This window comes from Piliocolobus tephrosceles, chromosome 6, assembly GCF_002776525.5.
Source record: "Piliocolobus tephrosceles isolate RC106 chromosome 6, ASM277652v3, whole genome shotgun sequence".
NCBI classification, from domain to species: domain Eukaryota; kingdom Metazoa; phylum Chordata; class Mammalia; order Primates; family Cercopithecidae; genus Piliocolobus; species Piliocolobus tephrosceles.
The window spans coordinates 146,388,227-146,411,955 of NC_045439.1; the positions used below are offsets into that span (position 1 = coordinate 146,388,227).

General features: G+C 40.5%; 2 protein-coding genes across 8 annotated transcripts in view; one reads left to right on the forward strand and one right to left on the reverse strand.

Moving 5' to 3' along the window:
• RTF1 (RTF1 homolog, Paf1/RNA polymerase II complex component) overlaps window positions 1-23,729 on the forward strand; it is a 236,534-nt gene that overhangs the window by 8,829 nt on the left and 203,976 nt on the right. The window lies entirely within an intron of this gene.
• SPG11 (SPG11 vesicle trafficking associated, spatacsin) overlaps window positions 7-23,729 on the reverse strand; it is a 42,333-nt gene continuing 18,610 nt past the window's right edge. For 3 of the 7 annotated variants that reach the window (XM_026447816.1, XM_026447820.2, XM_026447819.2), the window contains exons 8-14: window positions 12,202-12,334; window positions 7,977-8,132; window positions 7,418-7,593; window positions 4,766-4,942; window positions 1,184-1,255; window positions 685-812; window positions 7-405 (exon numbers count right to left, since the gene is read on the reverse strand). In XM_026447816.1, the coding sequence (XP_026303601.1) occupies window positions 210-405; window positions 685-812; window positions 1,184-1,255; window positions 4,766-4,942; window positions 7,418-7,593; window positions 7,977-8,132; window positions 12,202-12,334 (1,038 nt within the window). In that variant the 3' untranslated portion in view covers window positions 7-209. Of the gene's footprint in view, window positions 406-684; window positions 813-860; window positions 891-1,183; window positions 1,256-4,765; window positions 4,943-7,417; window positions 7,594-7,976; window positions 8,133-12,201; window positions 12,335-23,729 lie in introns of those variants that run through there. The other 4 variants (XM_026447817.1, XM_026447818.1, XM_031935822.1 and 1 more) reach the window with 4 other exon arrangements.

The window sequence follows — 23,729 nt, forward strand, 5'->3', positions numbered from 1 at the left end:
CTTGAAATCTCAATTAACTATTTTTTTTCTTTTATTAGCACATTATGAATCCCTCCCAGAAACTCTGGGATAAGAAAGAGGTCTTAATGCAATGATTTGCATTTTAAAAAACCTGAATATTATTTCCCAAAAGGAAATCTAAAATTGAGACACATCGAAATATTCAAATATCAATACCCAATTTAATCCTCATTCAGTATATTCATATTTCAGGCTCTCTCACACTTGCCTTCTGGACTTATCCTGGGGAGAATGATGGATTCTTGTGTTAGTTGATCCCACCACAGAGCCCAATTTAACACAATTCTATGGTCCTGTTTGTTAAATTCATCTTTACAATCATATTTCAGGAATGAGTCCAACACAGACTTGTGCTTGAAAAAATCTTGTTCTTTTATCCAATACCTAAAAAAAGTGATATAAATTTTTTTTTAATTTTGGAGAAAAAGACATCATTCCTTTTTATCTGCTCAAGAACGTCTATTCTTTGGAGAACACATAATTCTGATTATGCGAATATTAAAATGACAGAAAACTCTTAAGCCCCTTCTGTCGGATACAAGTTTTATCTCCATGGAGAATGCAGGCTCAGTTCCACATAAGAAACTTGTGCTCACTAACAATTATAAACTAAATACTATCTACAGTATTCTAATATTATCAAAAGGAGACTAATGAGACTACCTGGGAAATGACTGGATTTGCATATTTTCTTGGAAATGTCCCAAATAAAGCTTCTCAACTTGATGCACGAAGTCTATAGTTCTTTTCTCTTTTTCAGAAAAATAATTTTTTTCTTTTAAAATTTCAACCTTGAATAAAAAGCAGTGACTTTACAAAAATCAAGGATATTTGCAAAAAATGTCATGAGATTATCAAAGAAGACAGTGCTGGGAATTAAAGATTAGAAAAAAAGTAATGAGATAATATGCCATTCAAGAATTATATTTTGAACATTTGAGTCAATGTATATTAACACAAATTTTCTTTTGCCACAAATGTAAAATAGTCACTTAAGAAAGATGAAGGGGTAAAAAAAAGATGAAGGGGTTGTCACGCTTTTACTTATTAGATATTAGTTGAACATTAAAATTACTTAAAGTTTTTCTTCCAAGGTTTTCTTCCAAGTTTTTCACCCAGGCTTTCTGGAAAATATATACTACATAGTCTCACCTTTACCTACCAAAAAGTCGCGTATATTTTTATCAGTTGTGTAGAAGCATATCTTGAGCAATTGGTCTTTTACATCAAACCCCTAAAATAAACATAGAAAACCAAAAAAAGTTACATTTTGTAATGGAACTATTTTGAACATAAAAAAGTGTTAGATACAGAAACACCCTATTATAAACATCTATCTTGTTAGAATTCCATAGCTTTCCAAAGACCTTTCTGCTCTTTCAAACATTCATTTTCCTAATTTTTTTTTTCTTTTTGAGACAGTCTCGCTGTGCTGCTCAGGCTGGAGTACAGTGGTGTGATCACAGATCACTGCAGCCCCGACCCCCAGGCTCAAAGTGATTCTACCAACTCAGCCTCCCAAGTAGCTGGGGCTACAGGTGTGCGCCACCATGCCTGGCTAATTTTTGTATTTTTTCTAGAGATGGGATTTCTTCATGTTGCCCAGACTGGTCTTGAACTCCTGGGCTCAAGTGATCCTCCTGCCTCAGCCTCCCAAGGTGCTAGGATAATAGGCATGAGCCACCCTGCCTGGCCCTCCTACATTTATTATATGTATTTACTGCCTATCCCTAAAGTCCTTAAGCATTTTGTCAGAGCAAAGGCAGCACACAGAACAATTTAAGGCAATGCCAGGTTACGACAGGACCAAAATGACAGCAATCTGGTATGCTGATTCAAGTGGAAACAATGATCAATGCAAACAACATCCCTCTTACATAGTTCCACTCCTCTGCACCTCCTGAAAGTTATCATGGGCAAGACCCCAACCATGCAGATTAGGGCTAGATCTCAGCTTAGCCTAAAAGCCTTACTTCTAGGACTTCCCCTTCTCATGTGAAGTAAAACCATACAGCAAAAAGTCCAGCAAATGCATAATTTACTAGAAAGTTCAAGTGGAGATGTAAGGGGTCACATGAACAATACAGAACGTCCTCCAACAAATAATGAGCTCTTATGCATGCTTCAACATGTGTGAAGTCTTCTATGAGAAACACTATCTCCTCCTAATCAAAGTGCCAGGTCTAACAGAGTATTTTTCTTTTCTTTTCTTTTCTTTTGTTGGAGACAGGGTCTCGCTCTGTTACCCAGACTGGATGGAATGCAGTGGCGCGATCTCAGCTCACTGCAATCTCTGCCTCCTGGGTTCAAACGATTCTCGTGCCTCAGCCTCCCAAATAGCTGGGATTACAGGCATGCATTACCCACCTGGCTAATTTTTATTTTTTTTAGTAGAGACAGTATTTACCACATTGGCCAGGCTGGTCTCAAACTCCTGCTTCAAGTGATCTGCCTGTCTCAGCCTCCAAAAGTGCTGGGATTATGGGTGTGAGTCACTGCACCCTGCTCAGAGAGTACTTTTAAATGCCATTTAAAAATCTCTTCAAGAGATATGGAAATAACCTAAGTGTCTATCAACAGATGAATGGATAAAGAAAATGTGGTGTATATATACAAAGGAATATTATTTGGCCTTAAAAAAAAAGAAGGAAAGGCCAATTGTGCTGGCTCACGCCTATAATCTCTGCACTTTGGGAGACCAAGGCAGGAGGATTGCTTGAGCCCAAGAGTTCGAGACCAGCCTGAACAACATAGTGAGACTCTGTCTCTACAAAACAAAAAAGAGAGAGAGGAAAACCTGCAATTGTAAACAACATGGCTGAACCTGGAGGCTATTGTGCTAAATGAAATAAGCCAGACACAGAAAGACAAATTCTTCATGCTCTTATATATGAAATCTAAGAAAAAGCTGAACTCACAGTAACAGAGAGTAGAATGATATTACCAGGGACTGTGGGGTAGGGGAAAGGAGTAGATATTGGTCAAAAGGTACAAACTTTCAGATACAAGATAAGTAAGTTCTGGGGACCTATGTACAGCACAGTAACTAAAGTTAATAATAATACATTGTATACTTGAAATTTGTTGAGAGTAGATCTCAAGTGTTCTCGCCATATATACACACATAACTATGTGAGGTGATACATTAATTAGCTTACTTGTGGTAATCTTTTCACAATGTACATACATATCAAAACATCATACTGTATACCTTAAATATATGTAATTTCTGTCACTCATACCTAAATAAAATTAGAGGGAAAATATCTTCAAAAAAGTTCTCAAGCCAGGCACAGTGGCTCATGCCTGTAATCCCAGCACTTTGGGAGGTCAAGGTGGGTGGCTCACAGCCTGACCAACATGGAGAAACCCTGTCTCTACTAAATACATACAAAATTTGCTGGGCATGGTGGCACATGCCTGTAATCCCAGCTACTTGGGAGGCTGAGGTAGGGGAATCTTTTGAACCTGGGAGGTGGAGGTTGTGTGGGCCGAGATCACACCATAGAACTGTAGCCTGGGCAACAAGAGCGAAACTCCGTCTCAAAAACAAAAACAAAAAAAAAAGAAAGTTCTCAGTACCAAAACATTTTTCGGTATTATTTCTCTTTTAGATTTAGAGACAGGGTCTTGCTCTGTTACCAGCTATTTATAGGTGCAATCATAGTTCCCCACAGCCTAGAACTCCTGGAGATCCTTCTGCCTCAGCCTTCCGAGTAGCTAGGACTACAGGTGTGATATGGTTTGGATCTGTGCCCCTGCCCAAATCTCACGTTGAAATGTAACCCCCAATGTTGGAGAAGGGACCTGGTGGTAGGTGACTGGATCATGGGGGTGGGTTTCCCCCTTGCTGTTTTTGTGACAGTGAGTGAGTTCTCATGATATCTGGTTGTTTAAAAGTGTGTAGCCCCTCCCCACTGCTCTCTTCCTCTTTCTCCTGCCATGTAAGACATGCCTGCTTCCCCTTCATCTTCCACCATGACTACAAGTTTCCTGAGGCCTCCCCAGCCATGCTTCCTGTACAGCCTGTGGAACTGTGGGCCAATTAAACCTGTTTTCTTTCTAAATTACCCAGTCTCAGGTAGTTCATTATTATTTATTTAGTTTTTGAGATGGAGTCTTGCTCTGTTGCCCAGGCTGGAATGCAGTGGCACCATCTTGGCTCCCTGCAACCTCCACCTGCTGTGTTCAAGCAATTTTCCCTGCCTCAGCCTCCCTAGTAGCTGGGATTACAGGCTCCTGTCACCACACCTAGCTAATTTTTGTAGTTTTAGTAGAGACGGGGTTGTGCCATGTTGGTCATGCTGGTCTCAAACTCCTGACCTCAGGTGATCCACCTACCTCATCCTCCCAAAGTGCTGAGATTATAGGCATGAGCCACCATGCCTGGCTCAGGCAGTTCTTTATAGCAATATGAGGACAGACTAAGACAAAGTGCAAGCCACCATGTCCTTTTTATTTTTTTATTTTTTGTAGAGACAGGGTCTTGCTATGCTGCCTATGCCGGTCTTGAATTCCTGGCCTCAAGTGATCTTCCTGCCTCAACCTCCCAAAGTGCTGGGATTATAGACATAAGCCACCACACCCAGCTGTTCTCAGTGTTATTAATGTCATTATTTTTTAGTGTCATTATCCACTACATAAATTTCTTAGTTTATGAAATAATTATGAATACAAACCAATTTTATAGTAACTAGAAATTATATTAAATACATTTTAAGACTTTATGGATTACACCACTCACCATATTCTTCAAAAGTTCAGAGGCTTCCTTTATATTGTTCTTTTTTAAATTGTCAAAGACCAAATTTAGGCCTATGCCAATCAGCTCCTCAAGTTTTTGAGCAGAATGACTATCAATCCTGAAGAAAGTCTGTGCCTCTGGTATTCTGTTGTTTAAAATGGCATTGGCAATAACTTCCTAGGAAAAGAAAAACGTTTGCCTTTTAAGTTCCTTTTCATTTCCTTATTATGATTATCAACATGGGATTTATACATTTACTGAACATCTAACAAAGGAACTTTTATTTAAAATCTATTACTAGATTTGGAGTTAGGTTCAAGGGATATAAAATTGAATAAAACTAAGACCCTACACTCCAGGAGCTAGTGGAAGACATACTGATTATAGTACTGTATGGTAAGTGCTGTGACAAGAGTATCCCAGGGTGTTAGAGAGGAAGGTCCAGAAGAGGAACACCCTTAAATAAAAGTGATGACCACCCGCCCCGGTAGCCCTCCCGCACAGGCCTGATAGTAGAAGTAACTAGTAACTGATGAGATAGAAAATGTAAAGACCAGTAAGTGTTTCACAGATATATTGAGATAAGAGGGCAGGTGTTCCAAAAAGGGGGGGGTATCATATGCAGAGGGACAAAGAAAAGAAACTGCCTCAAGCCTTCAGGAACTACAAATTACTCAATATAACTGGAGAGAGCAGCAGATGAGACTTGAAAGCAAAGCAGAGGATTAATCATGAAGGGCCTTGCATTTGAGTTAGATTTTATCCTGAAACTACATGGAGCCACTGAAAGACTGTAAAAGCAAGATGTGATGTAATCAGATACATATTTACAGAAAAATATCCAGGCAGCAATATAGAGAGTGGACTGAAAGTGATTCAAGCTCAAGATATTAAGGCATTCGAAGGCTACTACCAATAATCCACATGAAAAGAAATACTTACACTGAAGATCTAAACCCTAGAGAGAACAGAAAGGAGGCATTCTTAACCTAGGGCTTTAAAGAGATCTGTAAACCCCATTATGCCATGTACAAAATTTATGTGTACACATTCACATGCCTGTTTTTGGAAACAGGGTCTACAATTTTTATCAAAGTAAACTATAACCCCCTCCCCTGGCAAAAGTTGAAAATCAGTGATTCTGAGTAAAGACCACAGACAGAGCCTTGCAGAACACTGAGGGAAACAGAAAGAGAAACCTGTGAAGGAGACAGGAAAAAGGAGACAAAAAAGTAGAAGGAAAAGTAAGTCATTTCTTTTTTTTTTCTTTTTGAGACGGAGTCTCGCTCTGTCCCCCTGGCTGGAGGGCAGTGGCGCGATCTCGGCTCACTGCAAGCTCCGCCTCCCAGGTTCACACCATTCTCCTGCCTCAGCCTCCGGAGCAGCTGGGACTACAGGTGCCTGCCACTACACCCGGCTAATTTTTTGTATTTTTAGTAGAGACGGGGTTTCATTGCGTTAGCCAGAATGGTCTTGATCTCCTGACATCATGATCCACCTTGCTCGGCCTCCTAAAGTGCTGGGATTACAGGCGTGAGCCACCGCGCCTAGCCAGTAATTTCTTGTTTTGTTTTTTTTTTGAGACAGAGTCTCACACTGTCGCCTGGGCTAGAGTGCAGTGGTGCAATCTCGGCTCACTGCAACCTCCACCTCCCAGGTTCAAGCAATTCTCCTGCTTCAGCCTCCCAAGTATCTGGGACTACAGGTGCCCGCCACCACGCCTGGCTAATTTTTTTATATTTTTAGTAGAGACGGTGTTTCACCATTTGGTCAGGCTTGTCTCAAACTCCTGACCTGGTGATCTGCTGGCCTCAGCCTCCCGAAGTGCTGGGATTATAGGCGTGAGCCACTGTGCCCGGATCATTTCTTCCTTTTTAAGGTTACAGAATGAATAAGAGATACAGAAAATGCAGTCACACCAGGTACTTTAATACCTCCACCCCAAGAACAGCAGTCTTAACAACCTAGAAGCATCTCAATCTTATCACTTTAATTCCCTATTGATTATGATCATCTGTGTTAAGCTGTTTTAGCATTTGTTTTTAAAATACCAATACCCTCCAGTGGGTAAAGGAATTCTTCCAGTCCCTAAGTCATATAGATGGTAGTAAATTTTAGTTGTATTATTATAACTTTTACTGTGGAGGAAAAAAAGGCAAACGGAAACAAATTTAACTGGCAAAATGTCTTAAACAGAATTTCAGATAGGACTAAAATTAAGTATACCTCTAAGTAATAATGTCATAAAATAAAAATTTCCAAAGATCTAATCAGCAGCAGCAATTCAATTTATCCAGAGGTCAGGCAGAATGCATGAGTCCAAAGCGCCAGGCTTGAGTCAATGAGGGAGTATTGCTAAGGAAGTGCCACTTCACATGGGTTTAGAGTTGGGTGTTTGTTACTGAACCCAAGTAGGCAGATCTAACATTAAAAGGGAGCCTACTCATATTATTAAATAATATGGAATTAAATAAACAGAGCTTGTAGACATGAATTTGAAGTCATAATCAGAAATCCCAAAACCGATAAAACCTAAACCCTTTGCCAAACATTCTGAATCACAAATGTATAGAGTCTGAATTGCTTTTTCCATTGTTTTCTCAGATCTTCTGAATCTAACAAATAAAAGAAGTGATATTTACTCGTACTTGCCTCAAAGCTGAGTTTCTTCCATATATTGCTCTCCTTTACTGTGGGGACATTTTCATGTACATCATATTCATCTACAGCATCTGTTAGCTTCCAAGGAAACTTTATCATGAAGGTTCGAAGTTCATTAATGTAGCTAGTCAAAATGTTCACTCCTTTTTGCAGATGTTCATCTAGTTCTATGGAAAATACCAATGTGCCAATTTGTATGTGTGTGTGTATAAATATAAACCATGAGCTGTTATAAAGAATTCTAAAGAAAGTCAAAATTCAAACTTGGTATTTTTAAATTTCAAACAATATGTTTGAGGATCTTCCTGTTTACAAGTAGCTCTGTATTTTAATATAACCCTTTCCTTTTCTTGTTCTTCATGATTAGTCCTGGGTCTTTCTACCAACTTTCTCAGTATCAAAACCCATTTCACTTACTCAATTACACACTGCCCTTACCCAAATGTAGTAAATGGCATGCCACCTGTTTATGCTGTGTCACCCAATAGCAGCACTTGTATCTGTTCTGACACAGGAACAGAACTGCCCCCTTCCTAGCTGCTATTCTTACCTTCAGTGTGAATAAAAAGCTCCTTTATTTGGTTGTTAAGGAAAGACAGTGTAAGATTAAGCAATTGTTCTGAAAAGTGTTTGCTTTGGGGTTCAGAATAACTTTCTCTAATTGCTGAGCAAAGTAAATCCAATGCTGGCATCAGCTCTTCCACATCTGAGAAACCAAAGAAATTAACATGAAGAACACCAGGATTCTCACAATAAAATTAACATATCAAAAAATATCATGTTACAATATTTTTAAACATAAAACAAGGACCAACGTCTTATTTTCAAAAAGCTCACAAAACTTTTATGCAGGCTTATTACCTGCAAAATTTAATGATTTTAATTATTAATAGTTATCATTTACTGGTATCACTGCTAACTACCCTTTTGCTGACCACCTACATCTTAAGTACTGTACTTGTTGTTTTATAAATGCTATCTCATTTATTCCTTTCAACAACTTAAGAGGTAGGTGTGTATTATATTCTCTTTCCATAGATTAAAAAAACTGAGGTTCAGAGACTTGCCCAAGCTAATTTAGAAAGTAAGTGGCAGGGCCAGGCACGGTGGCTCACGCCTGTAATCCCAACACTTTGGCAGGCCAAGGCAAGCGGATCCCTTAAGCTCAGGAGTTCGAGACCAGCCTGGCTAACATGGTGAAACCCTGCCTCTACTAAAAATACAAAAATTAGCCAGGCATGCTAGTGGGCGCCTGTAATCCCAGCTACTCAGGAGGCTGAGGCAGGAGAATTGCTTGAACCTGGGAGGCGGAGGTTGCAGCGAGCAAAGATTGCGCAACCGCACTAAAGCAGCCTGGGCAACAGAGTGAAAAAAGAAAAAGAAAAAGAAAGTAAGTGGCAGGGCCAAAATCTGAATTTAAGCCTGTCTGATCACAAAGCTATTCCGTGCTAAACATTCAAGTGAAAGCAAGAAGTGTGGGCCCCTGGATGTTTTATCTGCAGCTGAAGGCTCTAATTAAGTGATTCCTGTTTGTCTCAACACTGCTCCCCACTTAGGATTACATCTGTGAGATGTACCAGAATTATGGGAAACAGGTTTTCCCCCTAGGAGAGCAAGTAAGGCTATTCCCAGTGCTTCTCATTCCGGACCCATCTCCACCCTTTAGAGCTGAGCAGTGCAGGTGAGAGTGGAATGAGGCGAAATCACTAACCACCAAAGAACAGAAGTGAATAATGACTCTACAACTGCTGATGGAGCCCTGCTCAACACCAAAAATCAGGCCTTTTTCTATAAATTCAAGCAGTTTTTAAAACATCAGAGCATTAGAAAAGCTGGCAATTCAAGAAAGAGGAGACCAAACTCTGCACTCAAAACAAAATAGAATCTGTGTTTTTGTTTTTTTGAGACGGAGTTTCACTCTTGTCCCCCAGGCTGGAGTGCAATGGGGCGATCTCGGCTCACTGCAACCTCTGCCTCCTCACTTCAAGTGATTCTGCCTCAGCCTCCTGAATAGCTGGGATTACATGCATGCACCACCACACCCAGCTAATTCTTATATTTTTAGTAGAGATGGGGTTTCACCATGTTCATCAGGCTGGTCTCGAACTCCTGACCTCGTGATCCGCCCATCTCGGCCTCCCAAAGTGCTGGAATCATAGGCGTGAGCCACTGCACCCAGTCTGAGAATATGTTTTTAAAAGAAAATATCTTTCCACCATATATGAGATTTAGGGAGAAAAAAAGAAAACATCCAATTCATTTTCTCAGTGAAAGCTACTACTACATCAGTGGAAAAAGAGCAGGTTGTCATTTTCTCCATGTAAGTAGACTACACATTGGTAAAACTTTTGAAGGACAATTTATCAAGGTGTTTAAAAATATAAATTGTGCATACTCTTAAACCTGGAAATTCCAGGTCTAGAATTTAATAATAAATTCTAGTAATATAAGTAAATGATTATATATATGTGAAATTACACACATACAGCATTTCTTACACACTGCTAATAGCAAAGAACTGGAATAAATCTAAATGTCTAACAGGAGTTTGGCTTGGCAAATTATGGTACAGCCCATACAATGAAATTCTGTGTCATCATAATTAGTAAGTATATATTACTAACAAGAAAGATGTCTATAGTATGAAGTGGGAAAAAACAGATTATAAAACCGTATTTACAGAGTGTCAAAGAACAAAATTACAATAAATTTAAAGATCTCAATTGGTTTTATTGCAATTCTAGAATGTGGCAACACTTATTTCATAACATGGAAAAGGTATTCTAGTGAGTTGAGCAGAGGAGTTGGCTTTATAGATAGAAGAGCTGAAGAAAGCAGAAGCAAAGAAAAAACAGCATATTGGTTGTTTCAAAGCTATTTTTTTTGTAAGATGAAGAGAGAGAATAATAGAAAAAATACTGATTATTTAACATGAAGCTACTTCAGGCTTTTTTTCCAATTAAAAATAGAGGCAGAGTCTCACTATGTTGCTCAGGCTGGTCATGAACTCTTGGTCTCAAGTGATTCTCCCGCCTGGGCCTCCTAAAGTGTTGGGATTATAGGCATGAGCCACTGCACCTAGACTTTTTTTTTTTTTTTTTTGAGACAGAGTCTCACTCTGTTATCCAGATTGGAGTGCAATGGCATGATGACGGCTCACTGCAGCCTCAATCTCCCAGGTTCAAGCAATCCTCCTACCTCCCTTTCCTGAGTAGCTGAGACCACACATGCACACCACCACGCCCGGCTAATTTTTAAATTTTTTGTAGAGGTAAGGTTTCACTATATTACCCATGCCAGTCTCAAACTCCTGGGCTCAAGAGATCCTCCTGTTTCAGCCTCTGAAAGTGCTGGGATTACAGGTATGAGCCACTGCACCTGGCCTACGTTACTTCTTTTACATAAAGATTATATCAGAGGGAACTTCATTATCACGCTGATTTAAGATTGAAACTGGACTGTTTGGGATTATTGGCTCTCTCCTAATTTCTCCCAATGTCAGAAGACCACCTTATTTTACGTTTGATGCTATGGAACTTTAGCATAGTTGACGCCACTCTGATTTCTGTTCTGGTCTGATGGGGCCTAGTACAGCTCACACCAAAACAACGGCCTCCATAATTTTTGTTTAACAAGGGGAAAATATACTTTATTACCCTGTTGTCCTAAGGAGAGAACTGCATGGCTACCTGGTCCAAGAATAAAAGTTAGGCTTCCTATTTGTTAAAAAGGAAAGCCAAAATCTTGAAAAGTGTTGGTAACATGGCAAAAAAGCAGAGAAGTCCGGGTGAATTTTTTTTTTTTTTTTTTTTTTTTGAGACAGTCTTACTTTGCAATCAGGCTGGAGCGCAGTGGCACAATCACAGATCACTGCAGCCTAGACCTCCCTCCAGACTCAAGCAATCCTCTGCCTCAGCCTTGCAAGTGGTTGGGACTACAGGATGTGCCATCATGCCCAACTAATTTTTAAACTTTTTTTGTAGAATGGGGTCATGCTATGTTCCCCAGACTGGTTTCAAATTCCTAGACTCAAGCGATCCTCCCACCTTGCCCCCAAAGTGTTAGGATTACAGGGCGAGCCACTGCATCCCGCCAAAAATTCTTACAACATATCCTAATCCACAACTGTCAATACACATCTCAGATGGTTGCAAGGGCAGGCAATTTTCCAAATAAATGTTTTTCTGTCGTGTATAAAACTGTCTTGAATTTAAAAGATTGTCTCTTCCATGCATACTAAAAATAGAGTACAGTACAAGATATGAGCAATAAATAGCCCACATAGTATGAGGACATTTATAGAATCAGATAACACTGCCAAATTTCCACATAGTTGTCCAGACATGGTGGCTCGCACCTGTAATCCCAGCACTTTGGGAGGCAGAGGATTGTTTTGAACCCAGGAGTTTGAGACCAGCCTGGGCAACACAGTGAGACCCCATTCTCTACAAAAAATAGCTGAGTGTGGTGGCATGCACCTGTAGTCCCAGTTACTCAGGAGGCTGAGGTGGGAGGATTGCTTGAGCCCAGGAGGTGAGGCTGCAGTGAGCTGTCATTACACCACTGCACTCCAGCCTAGGCAACAGAGTGAGACTGTGTTGCAAAAAAAAAAAAAAAAAAAAAGAAGAAGAAGAAAGTTTCCAAAAAGTATATAAAATCCCATGACTAAGTTTTGGCAAGTAAATGAGTCATCAGAAACCACAAGATCATAATTTGAAAATTGTTTAAGAAGATCAAATGATAAATACGAATGCAGAAATCTTTATTCCACTTACTTCTTAAATATAAATGGGATGAAAAGTGATCAAACTGATCAGATACAGAAGATTTTGAGGATGGATTAAAAAGATTTTCCTTGCTCTTCAAAAAGAAATTTACTGTGTCCAGCTGACGATTTTCTATCCCGGCCTGAAATGAGGAGGAAAATAAAAATCAGAAAAAAATTACAATAGGGAAAAAAATCAGGATTCAGATTTTTAAACAAACTTTAGAATTTAATGTGGTGAGACCACAGGAGGCAAAAGACTGCATGAGTACCTGGGCTCCAGTGAGGATTTTGACAATGACTGATTATGCAATCTGGGGCAAGACTCCCTAACCTTTTCTTTTTTTTTTTTTTTGAGTCAGAGTTTTGCTCTTGTTGCCCAGGCTGGAGTGCAATGGCGTGATCTTGGCTCACTGCAACCTTTCTCTCCTGGGTTCAAGAGATTCTCCTGCCCTAGCCTCCCAAGCAGTTCTGATTACAGTTGCCCACCACCATGCCCGGCTAGTTTTTGTATTTTTAGTAGAGTCAGGGTTTCCTCATGTTGGCCAGGCTGGTCTTGAACTCCTGACCTCAAACGATCCACCTGCCTTGGCCGCCCAAAATGCTGGGATTACAGGTACGAGCCACTGCGCCTGGCCCAATTTCTGCTTCAATAGAAACAGGCGGTTATTAGACTACAAAACCTTTCCAGCTCTACCATTTTATAATTTTAAAACAATTCAAAACTAAATATTAGGGATTACCCTTACAATTAAGTTATATTCTATTTGAATTAAAATGTTATGGCAGTACAATATAAAGTCGTACTCTTGTCACCCAGGCTGAGGGTCAGTGGCATGATCTCAGCTTACTGCAACCTCTGCCTGCCCAGCTTCAGCGATTCTCGAGCCTCAGCCTCCCGAGTAGCTGGGACTACAGGCATGCACCACCACACCCAGCTAATTTGTTGTTGTTGTTGTTGTATTTTTAATAGAGATGGGTTTCACTGTGTTTGGCTAGGCTAGTCTCAAATTCCTGGCCTAGAGTGATCCACCCAACTCGGCCTCCGAAATTGCTGGGATTACAGGCATGAGCCACTGCGCCCAGCCAGATTCTCAGTTGTCTTTTTTGAGAAAGAGTCTTGCTCTGTCGCCCAGGCTAGAGTGCAGTGGTTCAATCTTGGCTCACTGCAATCTCCGCCTCCTGGGTTCAAGTGATCCTCCTGCCTGAGAGTCCCAGGTAGCTGGGATTACAAGTCTGAACCACTACGCTCAGCTAATTTTTGTATTTTTAATAGAGGCAGGGTTTCATCATGTGGGCCAGGCTGGTCTCGAACTCCCGACCTCAGGTGATCCTCCCGCCTAGATCTCCCAAAGTGCTGGGATTACAGGTGTGAGCCACTGCATCCGGCCACATTCCATATTTTTAATAAACAAAAATAAAATAAACGTATTTTTTTTCTTTAAAGTATGATAGCCAGGTGTGGTGGCTTATGCCTGTAATTCCAGCACTTTGGGAGGCCGAGGCAGGTGGATCACCTGAGGTCAGGAGTTCAAGACCAGCCTGGCCAACATGGTGAAACCCCGTTTCTGCTGAAAATACAAAAATGAGCCAGGCATGGTGGCAGGCGCCTGTAATCTCAGCTATTCAAAAGCTGGGGCAGGAGAATCGCTGGAACCCGGGAGGTGGAGGTTGTGGTCAGCTGAGATTGTGCCACTGCATTCCAGCCTGGGCGGCACAGCAAGACGCTGTCTCAAAAAACAAAAACAAAACAAAAAAGAGCATGTGGCCTGAGAAGCCTAAAATATTTACTGTCTGATCCTTTACAAAGTTGGTGGGGCACGGGGCTCATGCCTGTAATCCCAGCACTTTGGGAGGCTGAGGCATGAGGATTACTTGAGCCCAGGAGTTTGAGACCAGCCTGGGCAACATAGTGAGACCTTGTTTCTAAAAAGGTTTTAGAAAAAAAAAAAAATTAAACAAAAAAAAATTAAAAAGTAGCTGGGTATGGTGGCGCACACCTGTAGTCCTAGCTACTGGTAAGGCTGAGGCAGGAGGGTCTCTTGAGCCCAGGAAGTTGAAGCTGCAGTGAGTTGTAATTGCGTCTCCGTACTCCAGCCTGTGCAACCCTGTCTCAGACAAAAAAATATATATATAGAGAGAATATATATATAAATATATATTATATATTCTAAATATATATATATTTTAATATATAAAATATATATAAAAGAAAAAAAAAAAGGCCGGGCACAGTGGCTCACTCCTGCTCACTCCTGTAATCCTAGCACTTTGGGAGGCCAAGGTGGGTGGATCACCTAAGGTCAAGAGTTCAAGACTAGCCTGACCAATATGGTGAAACCCTATCTTTACTAAAAATACAAAAATTAGCTGGGTGTGGTGGTGTGCGCCTGTAGTCCCAGCTACTCGGGAGGCTGAGACAGGAGAATTGCTTGAACCCGGGAGGTTGAGGTTGCAGTGAGCCAAGATTGCGCCACTGCACTCCAGCCTGAGTGACACAGCAAGACTCCATCTAAAAAAAAAAAAAAAAAAAAAAAATTTGCCACCCTTAGCATAAAGCATTGTGCATAAGAATCACCTGGAGAATTTCTCAAGTTGTGGATTGCAAAGCTCTGCCCCTAGACTTTCTAATTCAATAGATATTGGGAGGGGCCTGACAATTTGCATTTCTAATCCACAGGTCATGGTGAGCTGCTGGTCCAGAAACCAGATTTTGAGAGCCAATGGGCCAAAGTTCTAGGTGTTAATATACCAAGGGAGGTGAGAGATATTGGGGGGAGTTATGTTGGAGGAAGAAAAGACAGGACAAACCTAGGGTCCATGTGAGGTGACACCCACCAAAAAAAGATAAACTAGAAAAATTACTGGCCCCAGAGGGAGACTATAAACAAACTATACCTTTGTTCTGAGTAATGGGAGTAAAAACTAAATTATCAATGAATATAATATTCTTGTTCTTATGATATACATACTAAAGTACTTAAGAATGAAGGTTATAAAGTTTGCAATTTCAAAATGGTTAAGCAAAAAAGAAAAAAAAGGTACAATTAAAACAAATGTGGTTTCATCCTGGCTAATATGGTGAAACCCCGTCTCTACTAAAAAATACAAAAAATTAGCTGGGCGTGGTGGTGGGTGCCTGTAATCCCAGCTACTCAGGAGGCTGAGGCAGGAGAATGGCGTGAACCCGGGAGGCAGAGCTTGCAGTGAGCCAAGATCGCGCCACTGCACTGCAGCCTGGGCAACAGAGTGAGGCACCGTCTCAAAAAAAACAAAAAACAAATGTGGTTTGGGAGGTGGGCAGGTCACTTGAGGTTAGGAGTTTGAGACCAGCCTGGCCAACATGGTAAAACCCCATCTCTACTAAAAATACAAAAATTAGCCAGGCGTGGTGGTGCACACCTGTAATCCCAGCTACTCTGGAGGCTGAGGGAGGAGAATCGCTTGAACCCAGGAGGCAGGGGTTGCAGTGAGCAGAGATCACGTCATTACACTCCAGGGTGGGCACAGAGCAAGACTCCATCTCAAAAAAAAAAAAAAAAAAAAGACACAAATGTGGTAAAATGTTAATAGTTGGTGAATCTAGGTGAAATTTAACTTAATGTTCATTTTACTAATTTTTGTTTTTCTGCAGATTTAAAAATTTTCAAAATCACACATATAAAAACAATGACCAAATAGTAATTCCAAAAATAAAAATTTAAATTAGAAACATATGCGTTTAATAGCAGATTACACATGGGTGAAGAAAGAATTAGAGCACTGGAAGATTATGAACAAATTATCCACAATGTAACAAAGTCTCATAGTGGTTAAGAAGGACTGAGCAGGCCTGGCGCGGTGGCTCAAGCCTATAATCCCAACACTTTGGGAGGCCGAGGCGGGCGGATCACGAGGTCAGGAGATCGAGACCATCCTGGCTAACACAGTGAAACCCCGTCTCTACTAAAAAATACAAAAAATTAGCCGGGTGTGGTGGCGGGCGCCTGTAGTCCCAGCTACTTGGGAGGCTGAGGCAGGAGAATGGTGTAAACCTGGGAGGTGGAGCTTGCAGTGAGCCAAGATCCGGCCACTGCACTCCAGTCTGGGCAACAGAGCGAGACTCCGTCTCCCCAAAAAAAAAAAGAAGGACTGAGCAAAGTGTCAACTGTCTAACTACTTCTGATTGAAAGACCAATGTGACACATGGAAAATACATTTTGTTTTCCTTTTTTTCTTTGGAGACAGGATCTCGCTCTGTTGCCCAGGCTGGAGTGCGGTGCCGCAATCTCACTCAGTGCAACCTCCACCTCCTGGGTTCAAACGATTCTCCTACCTCAGCCTCTCAAGTAGCTGGGATTACAGGTGTGAGCCACCATACCTGGCTAATTTTTTTGTATTTTTAGTAGAGATGAGGTTTTTGCATGTTGGCCAGGCTGGTCTCAAATTCCTGAACTCAAGTGATCTGCGCACCTCGGCCTCCCAAAGTGCTAGGATTACAGGTGTGAGCCACTGCGCCTGGGCTGAAAATACATTTTCAATATTCAAGCACATGGAACTTTTATTAAAACCGAGTAGTCATGTGCCACATAACAATATTTCACTCAACAACTGGCTAAATTTACAATGGTGGTTCCCATAAGATTATCATAGAGCTGAAAATTCCGACAGCCTATTATTTGCTATACTATGCTTTTGTTATTTTAGAATGTACTCCTTCTAATTCTTTTTTAAGCTAGCTATAAAACAGCCCCAGGTAAGTCCTTCACGGTATTCCAGAAAAAGGCGTATGAGATGATAGCTCCATGCATGTTACTGCCTCTGAAGACTGTCTTGTGGGACAAGATGTAGAGAGGTAGAAGACAGTGATATCGATGATCCTAGGCCTAGGATATGTATGTGTCTGTGTCTTCATTTTCAGCAAAAAGTTTAAAAAGCAAAATAAATGGTGAAAATTGAACCTAAATACATAATAATACCTAATGTGGTTAAAAAAAAAACCACAACAATAACATGAATAGGCTAAGAGTAAATGAAGTTAAAGCATTCAACGGACCTGTGCTATTCAAAACAATTAGTTATTAACTGTAGATCTAAGCTGGGCGTGGTGGCTCATGCCTGTAATCCCAATACTTTGAGAGGTTGAGGCGGGGGGGTGGATCTCTTGAGGTCAGGAGTTCAAGAGCAGCCTGCCCAACATGATGAAATGTCTCTACTAAAAACACAAAAAATTAGCTGGACATGGGGGCAGGCACCTGTAATCCTAGCTATTCGTGAGGCTGGGGCACAAGAATCACTTGAACCCAGGAGGCGGAGGCTACGGTGAGCCAAGATCATGCCACTGCACTTCAGCCTGGGCTACAGAGTAAGACTCCATCTCAAAAAAAAAACAAAATAAAACAAACAAAAAAACAAAAAACCACACACAAAACAAAAAAACAAACTTTAGATCTGATAATTTAAGTATGTACATTGTATTTCCTAGGATAGCTTCTAAAAGAATAGAAAGTGAGTATTTAACTTCTAAACTAATAGAGGGCACAAAGGAGCTCCTGGAATCCTTGTGATGTTTTATTTCTTGAGCTGGATGGTGGTTATAAGAGTTTTTGCTTGATATTTGTTAGCCAGGGCAGTGGCTCACGCCTGCAATCCCAGCACTTTGGGAGGCCAAGGAGGGCGGATCACCTGAAGTCTGGAGGTCAAGATGAGGCTGGTTGACATGGTGAAACCCTGCCTCTACTAAAAATACAAAAATCAGTTGGGTGTGGGGGTGCATGCCTGTAATCCCAGCTACTAAGGAGGCTGAGGCAGGAGTATCGCTTGAACCTAAGCTGCAGAGGTTTCAGTGAGCTGAGATTGCACCACTGTACTCCAGCCTGGGTGACCGTGAGACTGTCTCCAAAAATAATAATAATTATAATAGTAACTATTATTATCTGTTAAACTGTATTCTGCGTATGTTTTTACACATTGTATTTCACAATACAAAAATAAAAATGTATCAATGTGGTTCATTACAGAAACAAATTAAAGGAGATTACTCATATAATTATCTCAATAGATACAGAATAAGCATTCGATAAAAATCCAATACTCATTCATGATAAAACCTCATAGCAAGGAACATAAGAGAACTTAACCTTATAAAGGGTATCTTAAAACACACACACACGGCCGGGCGCGGTGGCTCAAGCCTGTAATCCCAGCACTTTGGGAGGCCGAGACGGGCGGATCACGAGGTCAGGCGATCGAGACCATCCTGGCTAACACGGTGAAACCCCGTCTCTACTAAAAATACAAAAAAACTAGCTGGGCGAGGTGGCGGGCGCCTGTAGTCCCAGCTACTCGGGAGGCTGAGGCAGGAGAATGGCGTAAACCCGGGAGGCGGAGCTTGCAGTGAGCTGAGATCCCGCCACAGCACTCCAGTCCGGGCGACAGAGCAAGACTCCGCCTCAAAACACACACACACACACACACACACACACACACACACAGATGGATAGACAGAGAGAAGAGAGCATGTGTGCTCTACTGAGGAATAAGGCAAAGATTACTTCTGGATAATGTTATACTAGAGATTCTAGTACCCCAATTAAGAAAAAAGGTGGTGGCTAGGCATGGTGGTTCACACCCGTAATCCCAGCACTTTTGAAGGCTGAGGAGGGAGGGTTGCTTGAGCCAGGAATTTAAGACCAGCCTGGGGCACATTGCAAAACCCCGTCTCTACAAAAAATAAAAAAATTAGCTGGGTGTGGTGGTGTGCAACTGTAGTCCCAGCTGCTCGGAGGCTGGCATGGGAGTATCCCTTGCACCTGGGAGGCAGAGGCTGCAGTGAGCCAGGACTGTGCCACTGCACTCCATCCTAGGTGACAGAGTGAGACCTGGTCTCAAAAAAAAGTGTTAAAAAGTATATACAAGGATTTGAAAAGGTGAAAGAAAACTATACTATTCTGATGTTATATGCATATTAACTATATAGAAAATGCAATAAAATCTAACAGATAAATTATTAGGATTAATTTAACAAATTTGCTGGATATAAAAATCAATACATAAAAATTAATTATATTTCCTTATACTGTCAATTAACAAAATGTAATTTAAAAAATACCACTTAGGGTTGGGCACAGTGGCTTACACCTGTAATCCCAGCACTTTGGGAGGCCGAGGCGGGCAGATCATGAGGTCAAGTGATCGAGACCAGCCTGGCTAACACCGTGAAACCCCGTTTCAACTAAAAATACAAAAAATTAGCCGGGTGCGGTGGCACGTGCCTGTAGTCACAGCTACTTGGGAGGCTGAGGCAGGAGAATCGCTTGAACCCGGGAGGTAGAGGTTGCAGTGAGCCAAGATCACACCACTGCACTCCAGTCTGGATGAGAGAGCGAGACTCCGTCTCAAAAAAAAAAAAAAAAACCACTTAGAATAAACAATAAATATAGTATTTAAATATATACACAACACACACACCACAGAGGAAAAGATGCCAAGCTTTTAATGGAAAAATTGTAATGTTTTATTGAAAGACGTTAATGAAGATCCACCCCCCCAAAAAAATGACGAGACTATGGATATGAAGATTAAATATCCTAAAGATGCCATTTCTTCCCAACTTGATGTATAGATTTAATGTAATTCTAATATAAATCCTAACAATTTTTCATGAAACTTGACAAGCTAATCCTAAAAATTAAAGATTAAGGAACAGACAACAGTAAAGTCACCCCTGAAGAATAAGGGAATTTGCCCTAATTAAAATCCTAGATAATAAAGGCAAGATGGAATTGGCCTAAGGAAAGACCTATGAACAGAATAGAGAGGTCAAAAACAAACTCATGCATATGTGGAAACTTAATATAAGACACTCAAGGCATCAGTGGTAAAAGACAAGACTTTTTTTTTTGAGGCAGAGTCTCATTCTGTCATCAGGCTGGAGTGCAGTGGCGTGATCTTGGCTCACTGCAACCTCCGCCTCCTGGGTTCAAGCGATTCTCCTGCCTCATCCTCCCAAGTAGCTGGGACTACAGGTGCGCACCACCATGCCCAGCTAATTTTTGTATTTTTAGTAGAGACGAGGTTTCACCATGTTGGCCAGGATGGCCTTGGTCTCTTGACTTCGTGATCTGCCGGCCTCAGCCTTCCAAAGTGCTGGGATTACAGGCGTGAGCCACTGCTCCCAGACAGGACTTTTCAAAAAAGTGCTGAGACAAATGGTTATCAGTATGGGAAAAAATTAAAATACTCCATATCATGTATAAGTTTTAAATGGATAAAGAACTTAAATATGAAAATCATAATTTATAGTTGGGTGTAGTGGTAGGTGCCTGTAATCCCTGCTACTTGGAAGGCTGAGGCAGAATTGCTTGAACCTGGGAGGCAGAGATTGCTGTGAGTTGAGCTCTCTCCGCTGCATTTAAAAAAAACATTATTTATTTATTTATTTACTTATTTATTTATTTATTTATTTATTTACTTATTTATTTTTTGAGAAGGAGTCTCGCTCTGTCGCCCAGGCGGGAGTGCAGTGGCCAGATCTCAGCTCACTGCAAGCTCCGCCTCCCGGGTTTACGCCATTCTCCTGCCTCAGCTTCCCGAGTAGCTGGGACTACAGGCGCCCACCACCTCGCCCGGCTAGTTTTTTTTTTTGTATTTTTTAGTAGAGACGGGGTTTCACCGTGTTAGCCAGGATGGTCTCGATCTCCTGACCTCGTGATCCACCCGTCTCGGCCTCCCAAAGTGCTGAGATTACAGGCTTGAGCCACCACGCTCGGCCAAAAAAAACATAATTTAAAAACTTTGAGGAAAAAACATAAAAACTATATAATTTAAGGATAGATGTCACAAATAGCATTAGTCATAAAGGAAAAGACTGATTAAATTCCATTAAAATTAAGAACTATATTAAAGAATCCATGGATTAAGTGAAAAGACAAGCCACAGACTAGAATACATCCACCATACAAACAACAAAGAATTGGTATCTAGAGAATATCCAGCACTACAAACCAATAAGAAAAAGAATAACACCCCAAAAGAAAAATAGGCAAAAAACTTGAACAGCTACTTATGAAAGAAAAAAATCCAAATATCTTACACACACACACATACGCTAAACCTTAATCAGGGAAATGCAAATGAAAATCCATCATATCATCATACTGGAAAAAATGTTATAAATCAAGTGCTGGCAAGAACATCAAGAAAATGCAACAATGAGAACTCATGTACACTGCTGGTGAGAGCATAAACTGATAAAACAATTTTGGAAAACTAGAGTATTATCAATAAAATTAAAGATGTGCATGCCATATGACCCAGCAATTCTGGTTTCACCCTAGAGACACCCTTGCACATGTGCTGTAGCAGATATATGAGAAACTTTAAAGCAACACCACTTGTAACAGCAAAAAAAAAAAAAAAAAAGAGGAAACAACAGAAAGCTGGATAAAGACATATTATACAGTGGGATACTATACAGGGGTAAAACTGAATGAACTATAGTTATATACATTACACATGGATGAATCAAAAAAATCACGCTGAGTCTAAAAATATATATATATATATATATATACAGTGCCAGGCATGGTGGCTCACGCCTGTAATCCCAGCACTTTGGGAGGCTGAGGCAGGAGGATCACCTGAGGTCAGGAGTTCGAGACCAGCCTGGCAAACATGGCAAAACCCTGTATCTACTAAAAATACAAAAAGTTGCCAGGTGTGGTGGCACATGTCTGTAATCCCAGCTACTCAGGAGGCTGAGGCAGGAGAACTGCTTCAACCCAGGAGGCGGACGCTGCAGGGAGCTGAGATAGTTCCACTGCACTCCAGCCTGGGCGACAGAGCAAGACTCCGTCTCAAAAAAAAAAAAAAAAAAGAATGCAAAAAGGTGGACTCCTCCTTCATACCATATAAGAAATTGAACTTAAAGTGCATAATAAACCTAACTGTAAGAGCTAAAACTACAAAACTCTTTTAAGAGTAAATCTGCACCATCTCAGATTAGGCAATGGTTTCTTAGATTCAACACCAAAAGCAAAAATGACCTCCTCTTCCCCCCAAAAAAGATACATTGATTTCATAAGAATAAAACACTTTTGTGTTTCAAAGGACACCATCAAGAAGGTGAAAAGCCCAAAAAACTGAGGAGGAACTCCTCCACAACTTATTCTATGAGGCCAGCATCATTTTAATACCAAAACAGAGACATAACAAAAAGAGAAAACCAGGCCAATATCCTTAATGAATATAGATATAAAAATTCTCCACAAAATACTAGCAAACTGAATCCAGCAATACATCAAAAAGCTAATGCAACAGAATCAAGTAGGCTTTATGCCTGGCCTGCAAGACTGCTTCAACATATGCAATCAATAAATGTGATTCATCACATAAACAGAAGTAAAAACAAAAACCATTGCTTGCTCCTCAAGCAATCCTCCCTTCAACATCCCTTCATGTTAAAAACCCTCAACAGACTAGGCATTGAAGAAACATATCTCAAAATACCAAAAGCCATTTATGAAAAACCCTTAGCCAACATCATACTGAATGGGCAAAAGCTGGAAGCATTCCCCATGAGAACCACAACAAGACAAAAATGTCTACTCTCACCACTCCTATTCAACATAGTACTAGATGTCCTACCAGATCAGGCAAGAGAAAGAAATAAAAGGCATCCAAATAGGAAGACAGGAAGTAAAACTATCTCTGTTTGCAGCTTACATGATTCTATACCTAGAACACCCCATAGTCTCTGTTCAAAAGCTCCTAGATCTGATAAACAACTTTAGCAAAATTTCAGGATACAAAATCAATGTAAAAAAAATCAGCAGCATTTCTATACACCAACAATGTACAAGCTGGGATCCTAATAAAGAATGTAATCCCATTCACAAAAGTCACAGAAAGAATAAAATACCTGGAAATACAGTTAGATGAAAAGTCTCTACAATGAGAATTACAGAACAATGCTGAAAGAAATTAGAGAAGACACGAACAAATGGAAAAACATCCCATGATCATGGATAGGAAGAATCAATATTGTTGAAATGCCCAAACTCCCTATTCAATTAATGTGCTGGGATAAATGGTTAGCCATATGCAGATGATTGAAACTGAACCCCTTTCTTATACCATATACAAAAATCAACTCAAGTTTGATTAAATACTTAAAAGTAAAACCTAAAACTTTAAAAACCCTGGAAGATAACCTAGAAAATACCATTCTGGACATAGGTTGTGGCAAAGATTTCATGACAAAGATGCCAAAAGCAATTGCAACAAAAACCAAAAATTGACAAATGGGACCTAATTAAACTAAAGAGCTTCTGCACAGCAAAATAAATTATCAATAGAGTAAACAGACCACCTAGAGAATAAGACAAAATATTTGCAAACCATGCATCTGACAAAAAGGCCTAATATCCAGAATCTACAAGGAGCTTAAACAAATTAACAAGCAGAAAATAACCACATTAAAAAGTAGGCAAAGGACATGAACAAACACTTTTCAAAAGAAGACATACACATGACCAACAAGCATATGAAAAAATGCTC